General features: G+C 40.5%; 1 protein-coding gene across 3 annotated transcripts in view; it reads right to left on the bottom strand.

Moving 5' to 3' along the window:
- CEP112 (centrosomal protein 112) overlaps positions 1-22,837 on the bottom strand; it is a 423,550-nt gene that overhangs the window by 212,832 nt on the left and 187,881 nt on the right. For all 3 annotated transcript variants that reach the window (XM_066386628.1, XM_066386631.1, XM_066386629.1), the window contains exons 19-20: positions 19,204-19,311; positions 927-1,109 (exon numbers count right to left, since the gene is read on the bottom strand). In XM_066386628.1, the coding sequence (XP_066242725.1) occupies positions 927-1,109; positions 19,204-19,311 (291 nt within the window). The remainder of the gene's footprint in view (positions 1-926; positions 1,110-19,203; positions 19,312-22,837) is intronic.

Genomic DNA, 22,837 nt, shown 5'->3' with positions numbered 1-22,837 from the left:
CAGCAATCTCCTCAAGAGGATACACTAAAGGCCTTTAATTATATCCAGGGTGGGGCAAAATAGCTTTACAGTTTTAAGTATGCGAAACACAGTGTTTATTCTTATATTATTATGTATTAATTATTACAATATTTTCCATACGAACAACCGTATACCTACTTGTGCCCCACCCTGCATACCCTAAAGAATGTATTATACTACAAAGATAGACGCTCAATAAGATTTTTTTCATCTGAAATTTATAAAGATAATTTTCCATGCTGACAGTGCACATTTCATCCATAAGTTTGAAGAGTCAAATGCTACCACAGCTGGGGGTTATTCTGGCAAATGGCTTCCAACAGGGACTACAGAGATGGAGGCTAGGAGGCATGTGTATGAGCATGTAGGAAAAAGCACCAGTCCTGACGGGAAATAGCCTTCACTGTAGTCATTTTTATCAATTACCATCTGAGTGATCTAACCAAATATAGAGTCTAATGAAACAAAAAGCATCACTAGGAAGCAAAAGCAAATATTAAAACAGCTGCTTGATTACCTACAGAGATTAAAACAAAAAACAAGGAATGAGGCTGATATATTTCATAAGGATTTGCTAAGGCTGAGGGGAGGGGTAAGGGGCAGATACCTTTAAAAAAAACCATCATGAAAGGAACTGAGACAAGATTATAAAAAAGGGGCCAAGTTATAGCGCACCATGGGATTTTTAATCTGGCTACCTGTGGTTTCTGTAGTTAAAGCCTTATTCATCCCTAAAATGAGGGGGGGGGGGGGAATGGAGGGAAGAAAACAAAAAAAACCCCACATCTATATGTCAGTTTTGCAAATGATCAAACAGCGTGCATCAACAAGAATAATAAGAAAACATTAAACGCTGATGACTTTTTAAAAGGATACCCGTTCTATTAAATATTATTGATAATTACCTGTGAATCTCGTTTCTTGAACTCTTGAATTTGATTTTCGTGCTCCATATTGGCAGCGCGAAGCTGTTTTTCCAGGTTTTCAATTTCCCGTTCATGGTCTCGGACTAGGCTATCCTTCTCTGCGTTATGCTGCTGTAATAGGTGCGTCTTCTCCTGTTCATGCTCCAGCTTCAGCTCTACTATCTGATTGGACAATGAGGAGGACAGTTCATCAACAGAACATCCTTGTCGTCATGACAACTCATGGACAGCTTAATTTTTCTCTAATTTGTCCAAGTTGAAAATTTTATTTTTGCGTCATTATTACCTCACCCTTGAATACTCTCATTTACGGTGGTGGCGGTGGGGGTGGAGTGGGGTGGGGAGGGGGTTATCCAAAGCTTCTGATATTCAAGACTATTGGGCATATTCAGTAAATCCTTCTGCAATCTGTTGACACAAATGCCTGAACATTTAAAAAAAATTTTATGTTGAATGTTAGGTATTTCCTCCCCAAGAATTCAGGTATAGCTGATCAGCAATGGTTATAAATGGTTAATAGTCACTACGCTTTCGCTTTTTGCTTAAACATATACACGTACAAGCAGCAATTAAATCAGTCAGTTTGCTTTATGATTTTCAAATAAAAGATCGAAGCTAAATACGCATCTGGATTATTGTATATACAGTTGTCTTTTTAAAAATAAAATGATAAATTTCAAAGCTCTATTATCTCGTTGTCAGCTACGGTATACCAACATAAACAGATGTTATGTGTTCCAGAAGGGCACCTGCTGTGCTGCAAGCTTGCGCCATGATTTCATAAAAAGCATTCTATTCTCAGGATCCTTTCCCAGTCCACTCCACACTGGAGACTGTGACCTTGGCCAGTCTTAGCCTCTCCCTGCAAGACTGAATGGCAGCCGGAGACCAAGGGCCTGGTTGCCGCAGCTTTGATACTAATCCTCCCAGACTGTGCACAATGGCACCCTACCTGGCCTGCAAACTATAGCCAGCCAGGCTGTCTTTGAAGCAGGTGATGAATAGGGACTGCAGGAAGCCAGCTTCCCCAGTGAACTCCAGGCCACACAGCTGCTAAGAACAGTCACTTGGATTTTTCTTCAGTTTTGGTGGATTTCAGGGGAAAAAACTGCTGTTATCTAGAATATGTTGTGTTATTTTCGGCGTGAGAATCCATCTTCAAAAAAGCTAACAGTAGGAGCCTGCTCCCAATCGATCTTTTTTCATGAAATGAATCACCAGACTACCTTATCTTAAAGCTATAGCATTCATTTCTCCAGGCATGCACACTGCACTATGTTTCAGAAGTTCTTTTCTAGTGAGATTTAACATTCTCATCCTCTACTTGCAAATGAAGAATCAAAACACAAATTAAATTTGCTTTTAAACACAGGTTTTAAATATTTTTCTTATAGTGATTTGTGATTTTTCTTAGAGAACTGGAAAACCAACAATAAATTTCTGACCACTCATAAATTTGTTATACTATTTAGAAGAGAGAAAAGTATTCTAATTCTTGAATATATAGGCTTATCAGAACAAAACAATTATATAAAATAATATGAAAAAATTTATTTTTCATCTGAAAATAAAGATGCATTCTAGTGAATTCATGTTTACTAAAATGTAGGAATCTTTCTCCATATTATATACTACTATTGGCAATATATAGAAAAAATAAACTAAAAACTTTCTCATTACACACTATATCAAGTAGAAGAGTTTTCTTTGATTATTTAAAATAAATATACATTTTTATTTTGTGTTTCATACAACTAATCCTAATGCTAATCCCAACAAAAAATAATTTAAAAATTTATTGATATTACTGCGTTTTTTCCAGGCAGCCAAGTATATGAATTATTGAGTTAGACTATTTTAAGTTCTTGGACACATTATTATTTCTACGCAAAGTTATGCTATCAAGCATCATTATAACAAAATTATAAATTGTGCTGAAGATAATTTAAGTATATAACACACTGAAAGGAAACTAAAGGAGGTGGGAAGTTCCACTGAGATCTCAAAAAGCCCCAGAAAAACTGGGAGAATGGGTATAATTTATAATTTTTAGAAAGCAAAATACTTTACAAAACTCAACGGAAAAGTAACCAGCTGACCTATATATAATTAAGACAGAAGAATTACGGGGTTTTTTCCCCAGGAAAAGGCACGTGGCCAGAAGTCACTGTGAGGTTGTTGGTAACGGCATCACCCACTCCAGGCTCAGGGAATAATGCACTCTCACAGTAACTTTCTCTGAGTCAGTTGAGAAGTTTTTCTGATAGACTGATCAATGATTCTGCCCATATTCAAATTTGAGTTTTTTCATTCTAAAAAATCAGTAACAAATGAAATCGATAATGGAATTTCAAACCTAAACATAGATGTTCATAAATCATTATTAGATGGTCCTAAGTAAATGCGAAAAAGAATTCTTGGATTTTCCATTTTGGCCCTTTACTTATGGGCACACCTCAAAGGTAACAGAAAGTAGCTTATCCTCCTTACCTTGGACTACTAGACACTTCTGGTTGACTGATAATTTTTAATGGAGTTAGTGGTGGTTAAGAGATGGCAAATCATAGTAAATATAGAGGATGTAAAAGCGGGTAGCATCCACAAGGGTAGATGTTGAGTGGTCAGTTTGGTCTCTAAGTCAGGTAGTACAGAACTTGTAATATATGCTACAGGGTGTACCATCATGACGGAACCCTCCTCAATTAAGGAAGGCTAAAGCTACCCCTGTAATATAGGAGGAAAAGCCTCATGCTCCCTAATGCAGAACACTGAACTGTGGGCCAGGTAACTATACTTGTAGTGCCTACTCTACAGGTACTAAAGCAGGTTGGCCTGTCTTTCAGGGACAAAGGAAAGTGATTAGCCCTCACTTGCATCACTTGCAAGCATCTGGTAGCATCTGGCAGGCCCCTCAGATACTAAACTTGATGGCTTGGTGATTGGGTGTGGGTGAGAAAATGGCTTTATGGCCTAGAAACTGCTAGGCTGGCTCACATGCAATCGCCATTTTAAAAAAGTCTTTTTAAATTTATTTCTTGATTTTAGAGAAAGAGAAGGGAAAAAGAGAAAGACAGAAACATGTATCTGTTCCTGTATGTGCCCTGTCCAGGGATTGAACCTGCAACCTTGACATATCGGGACGATGTTCTAATCTAACCAACTAAGCTATCTGGCCAGGGTACAGCTGCCATTTTTGTAGGTCAAAATAGAAGATGAAAAAGGATCCTACTCCATCTACTATGCTACCCATCACACACTCTGAAAATGAAATTCATAAATGAAGTTTTGGAATTCTGAAATTCCTGCAAACAGAGCTCTCTAACCCAGACTAAATCATTTTGCAATCTGATCATGATGATGTTTTCATTCTAACCAAGGCTTCAAAAGACCCAAGGGCAGAAGCATATTCTAGGACCTAAGAAAACTCAAAAAAGGAACTGCTAATAGCCAAGTCTCTAGGAGTCTTGGAATATATATTTTAAGTCCTGGTAACTGATTACAAAAAAATTAGTGCAAGCAAATATGGCCTGACTACCTTTTAATAATCTTATAAAGAAAAAGGCAGAGAGCATGGGATAAATTATTATCTCTCAGTATACAACACATAGAAGACCAACACATCCAAATAACATACCTCAATGTCAGAAATCCTAAAACCAGAAACATAAATTACAGAAGTGCTAGAATGGACCTAACACATTAAAAAGGAGAAATAATGGTGCAAAATACCAACTAAAATAACAAGAGTGCAATGAAAGAGAACCCTAAGACAAAAAAATAATAATAAAACCACAAACCAAGGATTAAAATAACTCTATCACAAAATTAATTCTAAAGTAGAAACAACAATAAGCTGAATAAACATGGCTGAAAATCTAATCACAGATGTAGACAAAAGACTTGAGATAATCATAGTAAAGACCATGAAGGTGACAAAGAGAAGATAAGGTAGAGAGCAAACAAAAAAGAAAACCCATGTATATGTAGATTTGATATCTGAAAATTTTTCTGAAATGAATGAAGAGGTGTATCAAAGAAGTAGAGTGTATACTGAAAAAAAGTGATTTGGCACTGAGGAAAAGAATGGCTCAAGAATACTACAACTAAACTCAAACATAGAAAAACCCAAAGGCTATAAAACCCAAACTACTCTTGGAGAAAAAAAAAAAAACACTTAAGGAGGAAATTTGGTAACCAGGAGATAACTAAAGAATCTGTATTAAGAACAACAATTAGCCTGACCAGGTGGTGGCACAGTGGATAGAGCATTGGACTAGGATGCCAAGGACCCAGGTTCGAGACCCTGAGGTCGCCAGCTTGAGTGTGGGCTCATCTGGCTTGAGCAAAATAAAAAATGCTCACCAGCTTAGACCCAAGGTCGCTGGCTCAAGCAAGAGGTTACTCCATCTGCTGAAGGCTCGTGGTCAAGGCACACATTAGAAAGCAATCAATGAACAACTAAGGTGTTGCAATGAAAAACTGATGATTGATGCTTCTCATCTCTCTCCGTTCCTGTCTGTCTGTCTCTATCTATCCCTCTCTCTGACTCTCTCTTTCTGTCCCTGTAAAGAAAAAAATAAAAATAAAAAAGAACAACAATTAGTTGCCACAACACAGTGAAACAATGCGGACAAAGCTTTATGGAAAGAATAGATGACCGGAGGATTTTATTCCCAGCCAAGCTAGTCTTCAAAAATACAGTGATTCTCAAGCATGTAAAAATACAGTGAATATGGCCCTGGCCAGCTGGTTCAGCAGTAGAGTGTCAGCCCAGCATGTGGATGTCCCGGGTTCGATTCCCAGTCAGGGTATACAGGAGAGGCGACCATCTGCTTCTCTACCCCTCACCATCTCCCATCTCTCTTTTTATCTTTCTCTATTCCTCTCCCGCAGCCATGGCTCCTTTAGAGCAAGTTGGCCCCAGGCACTAAGGATGGCTCCATGGCCTCCTCACCTCAGATGCTAAAGTATGGTTGCTGAGCAGAGAAGCAATGGCCCCAGATGGGCAGAGCATCCCATGGTGGGGGCTTGCCAAGTGGATCCTATTGGGGCACATGTGGGAGTCTGTCTCTCTGCCTCCCCGCTTCTCATTTAAGGGAAAAAAATGCAGTGAATGCAATTTTATGCCCTTTTTGAAAAAAGTTATTTAATGGTGATATCTCACTAGTCAATTGATGAATCAGAATAAAGAACTCAGATACAGAAAAGTTGTGCTAAAAGTTCTGGTGGTGGGTATGTCATTGATTTAAATAGAAAATCTAACTATATAACTGTGAAAATTATGCTTATAGAACAAGCTGTAAATGCTACAAATTTTCACAATGTATAAATAACACTATAATTAACTAAACAGAGTGGTAGAGGTGGGCAGGAGGAAGTGTAAGCATGTTAATTTTATTTTTTATTGTACAGAGTGAACTAATACTCTCAAAATTGAGCCATAAAATCTGAAAATGACTCTAAACTCAATGTATTTTTAATCTTTATTTCTACCTGTTTTAAGAAATCACCTCTCATATGGTAGAGACATTTTCTAAATATCAGAAATCCCTTCAGTTCTCCTTATTTCTACACTTAAACTGATTTCATATAAAATTAAATATCTTAATAAGTGGCAAATATACCATGACCCCGTTTCTAAAAACTTGTTTCTAAAATTTATCCTTTTATCTATTTATCTCTCCTGGAAATTTCTGAAATGATGCTCTATAAGATTAACAATAGTCCTTTCTAAAAGATAAAATTTTGATAGAATTTTTGCTTTCTTCATTGTATGAAGTTACCGTGTCAAATGGCAATAGCTCCCTGTGGGGAAACAGCTTTATCAAGGGACATGGTCCCCCTTCAAACACATGGGTTCTGAGTCGGTGAACTGTGAACACTGATCTGGAAACTTGAAGGACCATGGTTTTCCACCAAAGAGGTGAACTGTGGAAAATTCACTTGCCAGCTCTTGACTGTGTTCTTGGTGTTGTACAAATAGTATTCTCATTGGTCTCTATCTTATCTGTCAGAACACCATGCAGTATTCACTGTCAGTGCAGACCCCTGAAGGGCAAGACAGCACACTAACCTTGGCACTCATCACAGAAATCATTCTATCTTCCACAGGGTGCTGGAGTGCCCCACCTAGCGTCTGCCATTCCAGAACCCTGCCATCCTGTTAAAAGGAGGCAGCCCAGTATCATAGCAGCACCTGCTACTGTATGGCTCTGGCCTATGGAGGAGTCACCACAAAGCGAGTCAGTGACACTGGTGTCCCCACCATAGGTGCACTCCTCAGCACCTTAAAGGCAGCAGATCCATTTAGGGCTTCCTGGTCCAAAGAAATAAAATAATTCTAATATTTTCATTTTCCCGAGAATGTGACCTCCCCTCAGTGCTATGCCAAGGCTGTCTGGCATGGCCAGCTTGGGCCCATCTGGCTGGACTGGTAGAGGAGATCACTACCTAGTAAAATCACAATCTATTGTAATGTGCTACATTTTTTTAAAAGAGAGATGAAGATCAGTTCAATACTGTGAGCAATAGTATACATCAGAGTAATAGCAGTTCACGGGCACTTTGCTTTCAAGGGCTAGCCATTGAAAGATAAGAACTTTCCTACAGGGTTTGCTGGGTGACGCTGCCTCATCCTGGTCCCATCCCAGCGTTCTCTGTGGACAAATTTTGATCCACATTAAAAAACAAGTACATCATGCCCTGGTTTTTCCATTTAAGAGACATAGACTTGGATCCCCAGGTTATGTCTCTAAGCAGTTTCCCATTTGCATTTTCAAAACAGCACATTTAAATGTCAAAATAAGTTACCAAATTCTCTAGAGCTCCAGAAATTTAGCTCCAGTGGGACAGTCTATTGCAAAGTTAGTACCATTTCACTAGACTGATTTTGTGGCCTTACTAAAAGATGTTGGAATCTTTTTTTTAATTGCACTTACACAATATAAAATGTGCTACTGGAATCACATTTCATGAGAGATAAAGACTCCCTTAAAGATAAACTTAGGAGCATATACCATGAGCTTTGAGACTTTGGAGTCAGAGAAAAAGTACATTTTAGCACAGAAAATACCACACTATAGTCTGATGTTCTGAACAACTTAATAAAAACAGGCACCAAAAAAAAAAAAGGTAAAAAGTTGGCAGTGTGTCGAGAGTAGAAATAGAATTTGTCATCTGAGAGTGGCCACGTGGCTCCAGGGTTAGAGATCTGCTGCAACACAAAGACGCATCCATGAAATCTGTCAATCAATAGTTAGCTTTATAGTCACGCAAGTTCTCTTTATTTAAAAGTTCGATATTGCTGTGCTAACTGCTGTTCGAGAGGAAACAAGAAAGCACAGACTGCCTCTTCATTCCTCTTCCTCTCTGGTTAGCCATCGCCCAGGGACAAACCCTTGCTGACCCCGAAGCTCGGAGCACTGAGGGCTGAGGCTGGGTGCACCCATGCCCAGGAAAGCTGAGAAATGATGGCTGTGCTGAAACCAGTGCCACTCTCTGAGGTTCCCTTTCCCACTGAACCCTTCAGAACGTTGACCCGGTACCTGGAAGGATGAGTGACAATAATGACCCTGAGCTCTTAAAACTCTGAGAAATCTGCTCCATTTTCTGTGTTTTTAACCACCAGATCACCATTAAAACCCCCAGGAAGGATTTAGATAATCAAAAGCTTCAACACGCTTTCTCCTCACACTGTAATGATGGTCTACTCATGCCTCTCAAATTGAGAAAATTTATTAATTAAGAATGCACCCTCTTAGAGTTCAACATTTTTGGTAAAAATGTGTCTTAACTGCGTATTTTAATTACATTGCCTTGTCTGTTTTTATGTCTTTTTTATTGAACTTAATGGGGTGGCATTGGTTAATAAAATTATATCACTTTCAGGGGTACAATTCTATAATATTATACATCACCTGTATACAGTATTGAGTGTTTACCACCCAAGTCCAGTCCCCTTACATCACCATCTATCCCCTTGAGAGCCTCTCCTGTGTTTGTTTCTTTAAAACACATTCAGTTTGTCTTAATCTAGTACATCACTACTTTTGAATGAGTATGAAATACAGAAATAATCCAATTTTCCCAGCTAGTATGGAATTTGGAAGAAGAAACAGATCAACTCGGTTATAAATACCTCCAATATATTAACCATCTTAATTTTCTGTTTACTTTCCTGACATCACCTACTGTAACACTTCACAATTATTCATAATTCTGAATGGAACATGTGGCATGCAGGAGCAATCAATAAACAGAATCTGATGTGGTCAGAAGGGAACAACTTCATCTTCCTCGTCACCAAACTGGCCAGCGTGTCACAGTCCCTGCCTTTCCGATGATGCGAACAGTTAGCTGGTCCTGTGCCGTCTCAGGTACATGGATTCCATCCCTTGCCAAATTAAGCATGATGGTCTTGTAATATCATCAACACTTTTTTCTCCATCTCATCAACACACGAACACGGTTTCCCTATATCTCATTTTAAAATCTTTCCCTTGATACCAGCCCTCTACCTACCATCCCATTTCTCTGCTCCAATTTCTCTCAAAATTCCTCAAAATTGTTGCTCATGTCCCATTCTCTCTTCACCCGCGTCATTCAGGCTTTGGTCCGCACACTCAGCTGGAACTGGCACTGCGGAGGTAGCTAACGACCTTCTTGCCCAATCCAATGGCCAGTTCTCAGCCTCCACCTGACTTGCCCTCTCGGCAACAACTGAAACCATGGGCACAGACCTCTCCTCCCTGGAACACGCGCTGCACGGGGCTCCTGGAAGGACCACTGTCTCCGTGCTCCCTCTACCGCCCAGGCTGCTCCTTCTCGGGCTCTTCTGCTACCTCCTCCACCTGCACCACCTCTAGTTGTCGGTGTGCCCTGGGCTCAGTCCTCGGACTTCCTTTCCTTTTTCCTACTCACGACAGTGCTTGCCACCACCATTCACCTTTGGAGAACCTGTGAGCCACGTTTGAATTCCCTCTTTTTTTCACACAGCATTTCACATCTGTTACATAAATAAATACATATATAATTCTGATTTACAATAAATTCACAGATTATATCCTTGACACAGTTAATGTTTTGTTTATATAGTTTACAAGTTAAAGATGATGATGTGATGATAATGATGAAGAGGATTGACCATGTCGGTATTAACAATAACACTCACCAATGAATATATTGACAACTGTGCCCTAACACAAAACAAGACAAAACAAGTCCTGCCTGCAAAATATACCCCAAATCTGCCCATTTGCCCTCACCCCAGCCCACCCTCCACAGTCCAAACCACCATGTCTCTTGCCAGGCTACCGGCATTGTCTCCTGACCTCCTCCTGGCTTCCTCTCCGGCCTCCACAGCAGACAATGGTTCACACAGCAGCCACAGAGATCTTTCTAAAGCGCAAACCAGTTCTTGCTCAGATGCTCCAACAGTTGCCCCAGCACTCGGCATGAAATCTAACCCCCCACCACAGTCTGCAGAAGTTACTTAGCCTTGGCTCCTACCACTCCCTAGCCCACTCCACTCCAGACAGAAACCAAGCTGTTTCCTCCGTCTGCGCTGTTCCATTCTCACGTTGGGCTGTGGCATGGTTCTCTCCTTCACTTCAGGTTTTTTGTTTTTGTTTTTGTTTTGTTTTTTTATTATTATTATTTTTTTTTTCTTTTCATTTTTCTGAAGCTGGAAACAGGGAGAGACAGTCAGACAGACTCCCGCATGCGCCCGACCGAGATCCACCCGGCACGCCCACCAGGGGGCGACGCTCTGCCCACCAGAGGGTGATGCTCTGCCCATCCTGGGTGTCGCCATGTTGCGACCAGAGCCACTCTAGTGCCTGAGGCAGAGGCCACAGAGCCATCCCCAGCGCCCGGGCCATCTTTGCTCCAATGGAGCCTTGGCTGCGGGAGGGGAAGAGAGAGACAGAGAGGAAAGCGCGGCGGATGGGTGGAGAAGCAAATGCGCGCTTCTCCTGTGTGCCCTGGCCGGGAATCGAACCCGGGTCCTCTGCACGCTAGGCCGACGCTCTACCTCTGAGCCAACCAGCCAGGGCCACTTCAGGTTTTAACATCACTTTAATACATCACTTTTAACATTGAATCACTTAAGAGTCCTGCATTGACAACCGCATCTAAAGTGCCATCTTATATAAAATAACAACCTTAGATCAAATAGCTGCTTCCCTCACAGACACCTCCTCTTGTTTATTTCAGAGCAACCTTGCCCTCTATTGCATTTTGAGAGTGAGCACGTGTGTTTGTGGTGCGTCTGGCCCATGCGCATGGGCTCCACATTGCTCGCTGCTGCACTCTAAGCACCTGGAACAGTGTTTAGCACAAAGCAGGTGCTCAACAAACATGGGTTAAAAAACAAGTGCTGGGAAAGACATTATTTCAATCCTCCATTTTTAAGGTATCCAGAAAATGGGAATCATCAGTTAGCTGTATCTCTATCTAGGAAACATTCTTTAAATGAAGTCTCCTAAAACAAAACATACACATTTCATATTATAGTGATAAAAAACCTTTGCTCTCTTAATTCCCATTAGATAAAGATGCCATTTGTTTTAATCCACATGAGAAAAGTTACTAGCCAAAAAGAAGCCAAGAAGAGGCCCTGCCTAATACACTTTCCCTAATTATCAATGCCCGTTCTATGGACCCAGGCTCCCAACACTTGGCCTGGACCCACAGGCCCAGGCTCTGTGACTTCATAGCCTGGGTCTCTGGTTCTGGCAGCCAGGTGGGCCAGGACCTGCCACTGTGCTCGCTGCCGGCAGGACGACCCTGTGCCTTGCAGCATGGCTGCACCCTCTGGGCTGGCTGGTTGTAGGAAGAATGACTTGAAGACTGGAGCATCATTGGATCAGAAGCTGCATTGTCTGATCACCTATGAGGAGCAAAGTGGCTGACATGTAGTTGAGGCCCCAAATTATTAGAAACTGGGAAAGGAAGACCAAGCCAAAAGAATCAAAAAAGACATAATAAGGAGAGCAAGAAGGACCAAACAAAGAACAACAGGAGCGTACCAGATGTAGAAGTCAATGAATCATACAGAAATCCATTTCGAAGAACTTTTAGGGGGACCCACAACTTCATGCTCATTAACCTCTTCTGAAACCTCATACCAAAAAAAAAAATTATTGATGAGTTTTTCTAGTGAGATCGGTCATGCCATCACCAAATGATTGCAAAACACCCCTTCCGTCGGCTCTCCTGTCCATGTAATCCCTCCAGTCTCCTCCAGTGATCTTGCCTCTTACCTCACAGAGAAAATCCTCCAGCAATGAGAATGTCATCCTTCTGCTACGGCAGACCTACAAGCTTCTGTACACCCATCCTCCCCCTTTCCTCTCCAGGTGCTGCACAGACCCGCCCGCCCCTCCAGAGCCAACACTTCCCATTCCTGGGAACCTATACCAGTGTCTTCCCCCGATTTCCTGCACCTCTTGCTTTCAACTATGCTTTTCTAGTGTCAACTAAACAGTCTCATATAGAAGCCTATGTGTGTGGGCTATTTTACCTTAAAAAAAAAAACAAAAAAACAACAACTAGATAACTAAAAACTAAAACATGTACAGAGGAAAAGTTGGGAGTTGCATGCTATCTGCTTTTGAAATATCTCAACTGATCTTAAAATCTCCCAGTTGCCTAGCTCGTATAATTTCTATATTACCTTTACTACTGATTTTGCTACCAAAATATTTTAAGTTTCAAATAATGGCAACGTGCAAGAGGTTGGCCTTCGGTGTTTTCTGTAATCAGCAATACATATTTATTCATTCTAGAGAATGTCACCACTCGTTTATCTGTTGAACTACACTTCCCATCAAAGGCTTTGTCGTGAAAAGAGAAGATACAAAATCTAAGACTGAAGAATGGTATGACGAAATTGCTGGAAAGAAACCCCCATGGTGCAGGAAATCCTAGCACACCCGCTTTGCTGTTTGTCTGCAACTTGAATGAGGTTTGTGAAAAGACAATTGGAATTGTCTTTTTGTTCCAATGGGTTATGCAGGAAAGAAACAGGAAATCTTGATGAAAGCTTGGGCTCTACAGGATATTTGTGTGAGTGTTTATCCCATGTGTTTGATGTAGTTCTCTCCACATCTGCACAGTCTATGCCTGCATGTTGGCTAAAATAGTTGAAAACACCACTTTGCTTCTCCCCAAGCCCCACTTTGTTCCAGTTCCTGGCATGATGCTTTCTACATGGAGGGGCTCAACAACTAAAACTGAATGAGGAAGCTTGGGCCCAGAGGCAAAAGGCATTCATTTCTCTGGATGTCAAATTCCTAATTTTAAATATGAGTATTAAAGCAGGTAAGTGCTTCTAAAACTTTTCCATCAAAGTACCCCTAGCTCCAGTTAAAATGAATAGTACCTTCAGGGGGATCTGAGGGCAAACTGGAAGTTTCTTTGAAATGCCCTATTTTACCTTAAAAATTCATGTGAACTTTGCATTTCACCAAACAGGAAAGTCTATGTTTGTTTTAAAATAAATGTTACCTCAATCGTAAAGCTCTCTGCTTTCCAACAAGTAATCATGTGAATCCCATACTCCAGGAAACAGTTGCAGTCTCACATATACCTGGGCCCTGGCTCACTACCCCAGGGACCACCCCCTCAGTTTGAGAAGCCTGGGGGATCAACATCTAAATATCCTCCAGTATGGGATGCTATAACATTTATGATTTTCATATTTTAGAGAAAAGTAAAACAAGATGGTAGAAAAGCTGTCATGCTTGAACTTGAATGGTAAACAAGAAGGTCGGTGGAAGCCCTGCAGTGGGAGATCCAGGTGGAAAGGCAGGTGAGTGAGTGAGTGAGTCAGTCCAGAGATGTCTACATCTGTCAGGACACACAGAGGGGCTGAGGTCTAGTCAGGCAAAGGAACAGACAAGGAACAGTGGACCTGAAGGGGCCACTGCGGGAGGACAGGCCCTTAAATGCGCACCCTCCACTGCACCCGACTGCTAATGCAACATATTCAGCTGGGGAAATGTAGCTTCTCATGAGATAAATGCTGGCACACTTGGTAGGGAAGAACTACTTTGAAATGACAGTACCATCTACACGCCGGCTCAATTTCTGCTCCCTGGAACTCCACGGGGAGTCCTTTCAGAGTGAGAACAAAGAGCATGGCTCAGGTTTGGTTCTGATTCTATCACCTACATATTTACCGTGTGGGACCTTGGGCCAGTTACTAACTGGGTGCACTTCAGTTTCTACAACTAGAATATGAGGAGAATGGATGATGGCACTGCTTCACAGACTACTGATGGGGCAGAAGTTATGTCAAGAATGGAGAGATGGCACCTGGAGCAGATAAGGACAGTCCTACTGTTACCTGCTATGATCACTATCACAAGGACCAATCATAACATTTCCTGAATTATAGACCTTGAATTTAAAAATAGATGTGCAATTCTCCTTAGTCTTGTCTTCTCTTGGCAAAATATACTTATTTCTTTAAATATTCCCTCTAACATAGTTCTAAAACCTTTTGATACTATGGAAGCACTCCTTTGAACATGTTCAAGTATGTCCATGTTCTACTTAAATGTGTGCCAGGCCCTGGCCGGTTGGCTCGGTAGTAGAGCATTGGCCCAGCATGTGGAAGTCCCAGATTCGATTCCCGGTCAGGGCACACAGGAGAAGCACCCATCTGCTTCTCCACCCTTCCCCCTCTCCTTCCTCTCTATCTCTCTCTTTCCCTCTTGCAGCCAAGGCTCCATTGGAGCAAAGTTGGCCCAGGCGCTAAGAATGGGTGGCTCCATGGCCTCTGCCTCAGGCACTAGAATGGCTCCGGTTGCAACAGAGCAACACCCCAGATGGGCAGAGCATCGCCCCCTAGTGGGCATGCCGGGTGGATCTGGTCAGGCACATGAGGGAGTCTGTTTCTCTGCCTCCCTGCTTCTCACTTCAGAAAAATTAAAAATAATAAAATTAAAAAATGTATAGCCAGAATGGACTTCTTTCTTATAAGACCTGTCACATAAACAATATCCTGGATACCGTGCCCTTCACCTTCCTTCCCTCATCTCCCAGGCATCGATGTCTTCCTTGTCCCCTCCTTAACACCCCTCACATCCCTTACCCATCCCCCACCACATACTTTCTGCAGATGATTTTCTAAACTGAAGCTTGGAACTTTATATTCTACCCCAATAAATTTATTATTCTTAATTTCAGCTATTAAAGCTTCAGAAAAATGATCTACCTGTTCTCCATAACTATGCCTCTGAACTCTGAGTGAGAAGAGATACTCAGAAATCTCACTTCAGGTTGACCCTTCAGAGATGGCCCTTCAGAGATGGCCCTTTAAACTATCACGTCACCACATAAATGCACCAATACCTAAACCACATCTCCTACATTTCCTTCATGACGGAGCCTGTCGGGTGGCTCAGTGAGGTCCAGATATATTACATCTTCTCCTCCCTCTTTCCCTGCTCACCAGCCTGACCACCCTGTTCAAAGAAGGACATAAGCTTAGTTTATTCAGCCTTATGTTTAATGAACAGGTGGTGGCTTGGAGGGACCACTACTATGCATCTATTCTTCCTTCTGGTCAACTTTCACAGTAAAAAACCTTAACATCAAGGGGAATACTGTTTCAGTTAATGGAATTTTCTGCTGGGAAAAAAGTCTTTAGCCTGTGTATATTAGCATATGGATAAATATTCTACTAAAAACATACTAGCTTGCATTTCTGCCTTTATCTCTTCTTAGTGAGTACTGCCTGGGGTCTTCATTCTCAACATCAAGTCTAATGGACACACCTATAGATGCAGAAAGCATAAAAACAGGTGAACTCTACACCAGCCTGGGAGCTCCCGTGGTGGATGTTTTTTACTTCCTGTTACACATTTGTGTAACATTTATATCATTAATCTCTTTTCCATAAAAATGAAAATAGAGAAAAATTGGGGTGATAGGGTATGGTTTCTATTAATAGTATCAATTCTTCAAAGAATTAATCAATTTTCCCTATTAAGTATTTTTTTGACCAAGATTATGAAAGACAAAAGTTTGGTGGATTTTTAAACCTACCATTCTGATAAAGCCTTTGAAGCTTAACATTCTTTCAAATGAATGTATAATGTACATATTTTTACACTAAAAAGTGGCTGTCACAGTAAAAAGGAGACTATCATTGTCACAGTATGGAAAGTGGGAGATGTAAAAAACAACAACCATGACTCCATCAATTGACAAATAATCAACATCACTATTTAAATATATGTCTTGATTTTCAAGATTAAGAATAATTGAGCCAGTGGGTATAAACATTTTTTATAACTCTTGGTACATACTACCAAATCCTTCCCAAGAGATTGCAGTAATTTATAATGCCACTAGCACTATATAAAAAAGACCAATATTACTAAACTTTTGCCAACTTCAGATGGTACATTATGGTCAATTCTAATTTGAATTTTTAACACCAAGGCTGAAAATGCTTCTATGTGACTGTTTACTCAATTCCTTTCTTATATGTTTTTCTCCTCTGCAGGACAGTCCAGATAATGAACATAACAAAGAAGGGTCAATATGCAAACTTTTTTCTTTATAACTATTTTGCCTGTGAAAATAACTCAGGATTTCTGCCAATATTTTAAGATTAAAACAACCGTAAGATTGCATGTCCGATCAGACCTCCTTTTCATGGAACTGAGGTGATCCACTGATTGCTATCACTTAGAAGAGGGAATAAAATTCAGTAATCACAATAGGGTAATAAGTTTTTGATGGAAACCCCTTACTAAGGGAGTAGAATATAACAATGAAAAAAATTATTCAGGTTTCCAATCTAAAAAGGTGCAAATATTGTCTTTAAAAAAATTGTCTTAATTAAGTGACTAAGTTAATTAACCTTTTTTTTTCAGATGTTAAGGGAACAAGGCAAACAAATTAGGCAAGTAAAAATTAATAGCCACCTTAAATATGCCAAGAATGAGCAGGAATACTATTTCTTAAAATACAAAAATAAAACCTTTTTTATTAATAAGTGGCAGACACTGAGAACGAAATCGCAAATGCTTCTGCCGCCCCCTTCTAGTCCTCCCCTACCCACCCCCACCCCAGCATGGCCTTGGCGGGAATCCTTCTCTCTACACTCCTCCTTAACCAGCCTTTTTTTTTTTTTTTTTTTTTTTTTTAAAGTATAGCTTGTTTTTATTTATTTTTTTTTTAAATTTTTATTTATTTATTCATTTTAGAGAGGAGAGGGAGAGAGAGAGAGACAGAGGAGAGACAGAGAGAGAGAAGGGGGGAGGAGCTGGAAGCATCAACTCCCATATGTGCCTTGACCAGGCAAGCCCAGGGTTTCAAACCGGCGACCTCAGCATTTCCAGGTCGACGCTTTATCCACTGCGCCACCACAGGTCAGGCCTTAACCAGCCTTTGTTGTCATTTGTGTTCCTTAAACACCCCCAGCCTGCTCTCTTCTCCCAGCCTGGAAGTTTACTTCACCAGACCTCCTGGCTGGCTCCCCCCAGGGGTCAGGATTCTCAGCACTAGAGTCCTTCCTGCTCCAGGGCTTCCCGACAACCGTCAATGCTGTCGCCTCCTTCCCACCCTCCACCTGGCAATGTCTATGGACACACCCTCTTTTCTTTGCGTATCACTCTTTGAAATTATTCAAGGTCTGGTTGCCCACCAAAATCTAACTTCCTAGGAAAAGAAACCTTGCTGGTCCTGCTTACTGCTCTGCTCAGTTTTGGTAGCAGCAGCTAGTATATAACAGGTACCCAAACCTATTTCTTAAATAAATGAATAAGTCAAACTGGTGCTCTGATAGAAATAGAATTCAAGAATCACAACAAATGTTTCAATTAAAAATTCATATTTTCTAAAAACGGTAAGAATACACATCAGTGGAGAGTTAAAATTGTTTCTAAATTTTATTAAAACAAATATTGTTTTAAACATTCCAATTGTTTAAACAATTTCCAATTGTTTAGACATTGGTAGCAATGGTCTACTAATATTTTCATTGCAAAGAGATTTTGTGATATAAAGAGGTATTTATGAACCCTGGCCGGTTAGCTCAGTGGTAGAGCATCGGCCTGGCGTGTGGAAGTCCTGGGTTCGATTTCCGGCCAGAGCACACAGGAGAGGCGCCCACTGAGGAGCCACTGAACCATTTCACCCGCAGGTGTTGTAAAGTACCAAAGGCTACAGAATTAATATTAATATTTTAGGAGGCTTGAAGAACATTTTATTAATTTGGGTTAAGGTATGCAGAGAAATTGTGAGAAATAGTCTCTGTGCTGTGTGATTGGCATAACCAGGATGGCCCTTGGCATTGTATTGTAAATGCAAGGGGAGGAAAACATGGATTCCCAGACATTCCACCGCACCTGTGGGGAAAGGGGTGAATGGCTAGCCAGGTGCAGGAAGAGAAAAGCCAAAATAAACCTTTTCTTATAGCAATGAGCCATTTGCGGGCATTTGTCCCCACCGAAACTACCTCTCCTATGTAAATGCATGTGTGACTCTGGACAGAGAGATAGCAGATAAACACTAGATAATATAGGAAAGCCTTTAATATGTAAAGAGACATCTTTTACAAGTCAACATTGTGTTGACTTGTAAATTTTGTTTTCTCCAAAATGATGTGTGGTTTGTAAATTGAACGTGGTCCTATCATGTTAAAGGACATATGACTATAACCAATAGCGGTGAGGGGCTCCTAATTGCAATTTTTGCTTCTGTACTTCCCACTTACAAAACTATAAAAACTAAGTAGAACAAAGGGCCGGCGCGCTCTCCGTCAGATTTCTGTCGGAGTTCCCACCGCTTGGCCAAACTAGACAATAAAGCTTTGATGTGTAAACGATGGACCTTGTTCCTGTCTTCCATATTTTGGGTCCCTCCGAATTTGGATTAACACTATTTGCTTCTCCACCCCTCCCCCTCTCTGTCTCTCTCTTCCCCTCCTGCAGCCAAGGCTCCATTGGAGCAAAGATGGCCCGGGCGCTGGGGATGGCTCCATAGCCTCTGCCTCAGGCGCTAGAGTGGCTCTGGTCACAACAGAGCAACGCCCCAGATGGGCAGAGCATCGCCCCCTGGTGGGCATGCCGGGTGGATCCCGGTCGGGCACATGCGGAAGTCTGTCTGACTGCCTCCCCGTTTCCAACTTCAGAAAAATACAAAAACAAAACAAAACAAAAACAAAAAAAAAGAGGTATTTATGAGAGAGTACACATGCATTAAAAACGGAATGGCATTGCCCCAATGAAAACCCCACCTGCTGCTCATGCCGTTGCTTGGCATCCTCCATCTGTCGTAAGAACTCCTTTGACTGCTTCTCACGAAGAGACTTGGATCTAGTTAGATCTGCTTCCACTTTTTCCATCTATAAAATTAAAACATCAAATACCAAGATTTTTAAAAAAATTATATTCCAGGTTTGTATTTGTCCATTCACTAAAATAACCAATTTTAAATACCTCACCAAGCATAATGATGAATTTAAAGATGTTAAACTAATAAAAGATATATCAATTATTTTGGTATATTTTAATAGTTTAAGTCAGAAAAAAATTAATATATAATTGACTAAGTTCTATTATTTTAAAATAACATTGTAATGCAAATATAATTTTGAACATTCAAATATTTATACAATAATATTTTATTAAGGCCTTGATATGTGCTGAATAAGAGAAAATATTTGCAAGCTACATAACTGATAAGGGGCTTGTACCTAAATTATATGAAGAACTCTTACAACTCAGAATAAACAAGCAATTAAATGCAATTTTAAAATGGACAAAGGAACTGAAAAGACATTTCTAGACATACAAATGGCCAAGTAAGAATGTAAACACATGCTCAACATCACTGTCACTAGGTAATTTAAAATTAAAGCAATGACAAACCACGTTGCACCCACAAAGATGGCTACAGTCAAAAGACTGTTAACAGCCAGTGTTGGTGAGGACGTGGAGAACTCGGCACCCTCACATACTGCTGGTGGGAATAGGAAATGATACAGCCACTTTAGAAGAGAGTCTGGCGGTTCCGCAAAAAGTTAAACAGAGTTACCATATGAACCAGGAATTCTACTCCTAGTGAGAAAGGAAAACATACATCTACACAAAAACATATCACATGTTCATAGAAGCATTATTCATAATTGCAAAAAAGAAGAAACAACCCAAATATATATCAGTTATAAATGGACAGACCGAATATAGTGTATCCATATCCATACAATTAGTCAATCATAAAAAGAAATGAAGTGGCCCTGGCTAGTTGACTCAGCGGTATAGCATCGGTCCAGCATGTGGAAGTCCCAGGTTCAATTCCCAGCCAGGGCACACAGGAGAAGCACCCATCTGCTTCTCCACCCTTCCCCTTCTCCTTTCTCTTTGTCTCTCCCTTCCCTTCCTACAGCCATTGCTGGAATGGTTCAAGCAATTTGGCTCCGGGTACTGAGGATGGCTCCATGGCCTTACCTCAGGTACTGAAATAGCTCAGTTCTGAGCAAAAAGCAAAGGAGCAGAGGCCCTAGATAGGCGGGGCATCACCCTCTAGTGGGCTTGCCAGGTAGATCCTGCTCAGTGCACTTGTGGGAGACTGTCTCTGCCTCACATCCTCTCACTTAATATAAAAAAATAAAATTAAATAAAGAAATGAAGTACTAGTACATGCTACAACATGGATGACCCTTGAAAGTATTATGCTAAGTGAAAGAAGGCAGTCTGAAAAGACCATTTATTGTATAATTCCATTTCTATTAAATTTCCAATATAAGCAAATTCATAGAAACAGAGTAGGTTAATGGATTTTGGTGAAAAGAGATTGGGGGGGGGGGTGTGACTGCTTAAGTGTATGACTTTTCTTTGGGGGTTGATCAAATCTATAATTGTGATGGTTGCACAACTCTGTGAATATATTTAAAACCATCCAATTGTACACTTACAGTGAGTGAGCTCTTGGTATGTGAATTGCACTTCTAATAAAGCTATTATAAAAAGGAAAAGTCAAAGATTACCACATTCTATGAGGACTTACATGACCCAATACCAATCGTTGCTCCCAGCTCACATCTACCCTATACCTCTGCACCACCACACTCCAACACACCTGCCTCCTTGCTGGGCCTAAAACATGCCAGAAATGCTCTCACTTTGGGCTCACCCAGATATTCACCTGGCTTCTTTCTCAAAGAATTCAAGTTTTGCTTACATGTTCCCTCTGTACTGAGCCCTCCCCAACCACCCTATTTTAAATTGCAGCCCACTCTGGTCCTCCCAGTCTACCTTTCCTTGCTTTACTCTTTTCTTTTTCGCCATAGGACACATCACTTTCAGGTACACTATTAAAATAACATATATAATAAAGGTGTTTTTAATGTCTGTCTCCCCCACTGGACCGTAACTCCATGATCACTCGTGTATTCTACCCATTTAACACACTGCCTAACACATTAAGAGACTCAGTAAATACTAATATAATGAAATCCTTTTAAAAAAGAAACACTGTACCCAACCTGGTTTGACATTTGCTGAACTTTCAACATTCAATAGTTGAAAAGAATAGTTGCAAAGAATAGCCAGATTCTTTGCAACACATACAAAATAAATAAAAATACGTTGTATCTACTGGTTTCTATCACTTAGGAAATTAGATCATCTGTTACTGTCCTTGTTCTTATCAGATGTTCTTTTTATGTGACAGAAACAGATATTCCTACATATAGTAATGAAAAAGCTCTCCATATCAATAACACGAAAAGAACGTCTTTTATTCAGAGTTATGCAGTATTTCATTTGTCTTTCTACCCCTGTCTCAAATGGGGGAAATATTTTTTTCTGAGGTAACTATCAGATAATGTAACCACCATTCTATCACTGGTTACTTCATATCACTCTTCTGCTTCACTGATATGCTGAGATATTTCTTCTTCTCAGCTGTACAATATTCTTTCAGGTTACCTTTTGTTTTGGTAAGTGCTAAAATTAGATAAAAGATGAATATGAGGGGAAATTAACTGTGAAAATGATTCCTTCACAAATTTTCATGTTACATTTGGTAAAAAAAAAAAAAAAAAAAAAAAAAAAAAAAAAACAAAAAACACAACCATTCAAATCCATTTATTCAGCATGGTTAAACTTTAAGGTCCTAGAAGTGAAGATGTTCAGTGAAAAGTAGCCAGTTCGCTGATGAGGACAATGTGCATGTCACCCCCACTACTGCTGTCTAACCACACCTTAAGAAGTCCGGGGCCCTGGTCAGTTGGCTCAGGGTAGAGAGTCAACCTTGCATGTGGAAGTCCTGGGTTCGATTCCCAGTCAGGGCACACAGGAGAAGTGACCATCAGCTTCTCCCCCCCCTCCCTTTCTTTCTCTCTCTCTCTCTCTCTCTCTTTTTCTCTCTCTCCCCTCCCTTCCCATAGCCATAGCTCGATTAATCCAAGAACATTGGCCCCAGGCACTGAGGATAGCACCTCTGCTTCAGGTGCTAAAAATAGTTTGGTTGTGCTGAAATAGCTCCATTCTGAGATGGGCAGAGCATCAGCTCCAGATGGTGGTTGCCTGGTGGATCCTGGTTGGGACACATACAGGAGTCTAATTCCTCTCCTCTCAATTAAATAATAATTTTTAAAAAAATAAAAGAAGTCTGGAGTATCTAGATTATGGCATTATACGTAGCACTGAAGTATTTCTTTGTAAATACCATCAATATCAACACTCATAATATTGTTATTAGCTTCCAAATTCAACAAAGTTCTAAGATTGATCCACAGGTAATCAGTATCATGGTCAAAAATAATTTTACTAATAAGTTATTACAGGAAACACAGTCAAGCCCACTTTGTTTGCATTTGTCTCTAACTCAAGATGTGTGTTTCAAGGCTTTTGCCTTTCCTTCCA

The sequence above is a fragment of the Saccopteryx leptura genome, chromosome 5 (genome assembly GCF_036850995.1).
Source record: "Saccopteryx leptura isolate mSacLep1 chromosome 5, mSacLep1_pri_phased_curated, whole genome shotgun sequence".
Classification (NCBI taxonomy): domain Eukaryota; kingdom Metazoa; phylum Chordata; class Mammalia; order Chiroptera; family Emballonuridae; genus Saccopteryx; species Saccopteryx leptura.
The sequence above is the reverse complement of the archived record's forward strand: the minus strand, read 5'-3'. Positions and strand labels throughout refer to the sequence as shown.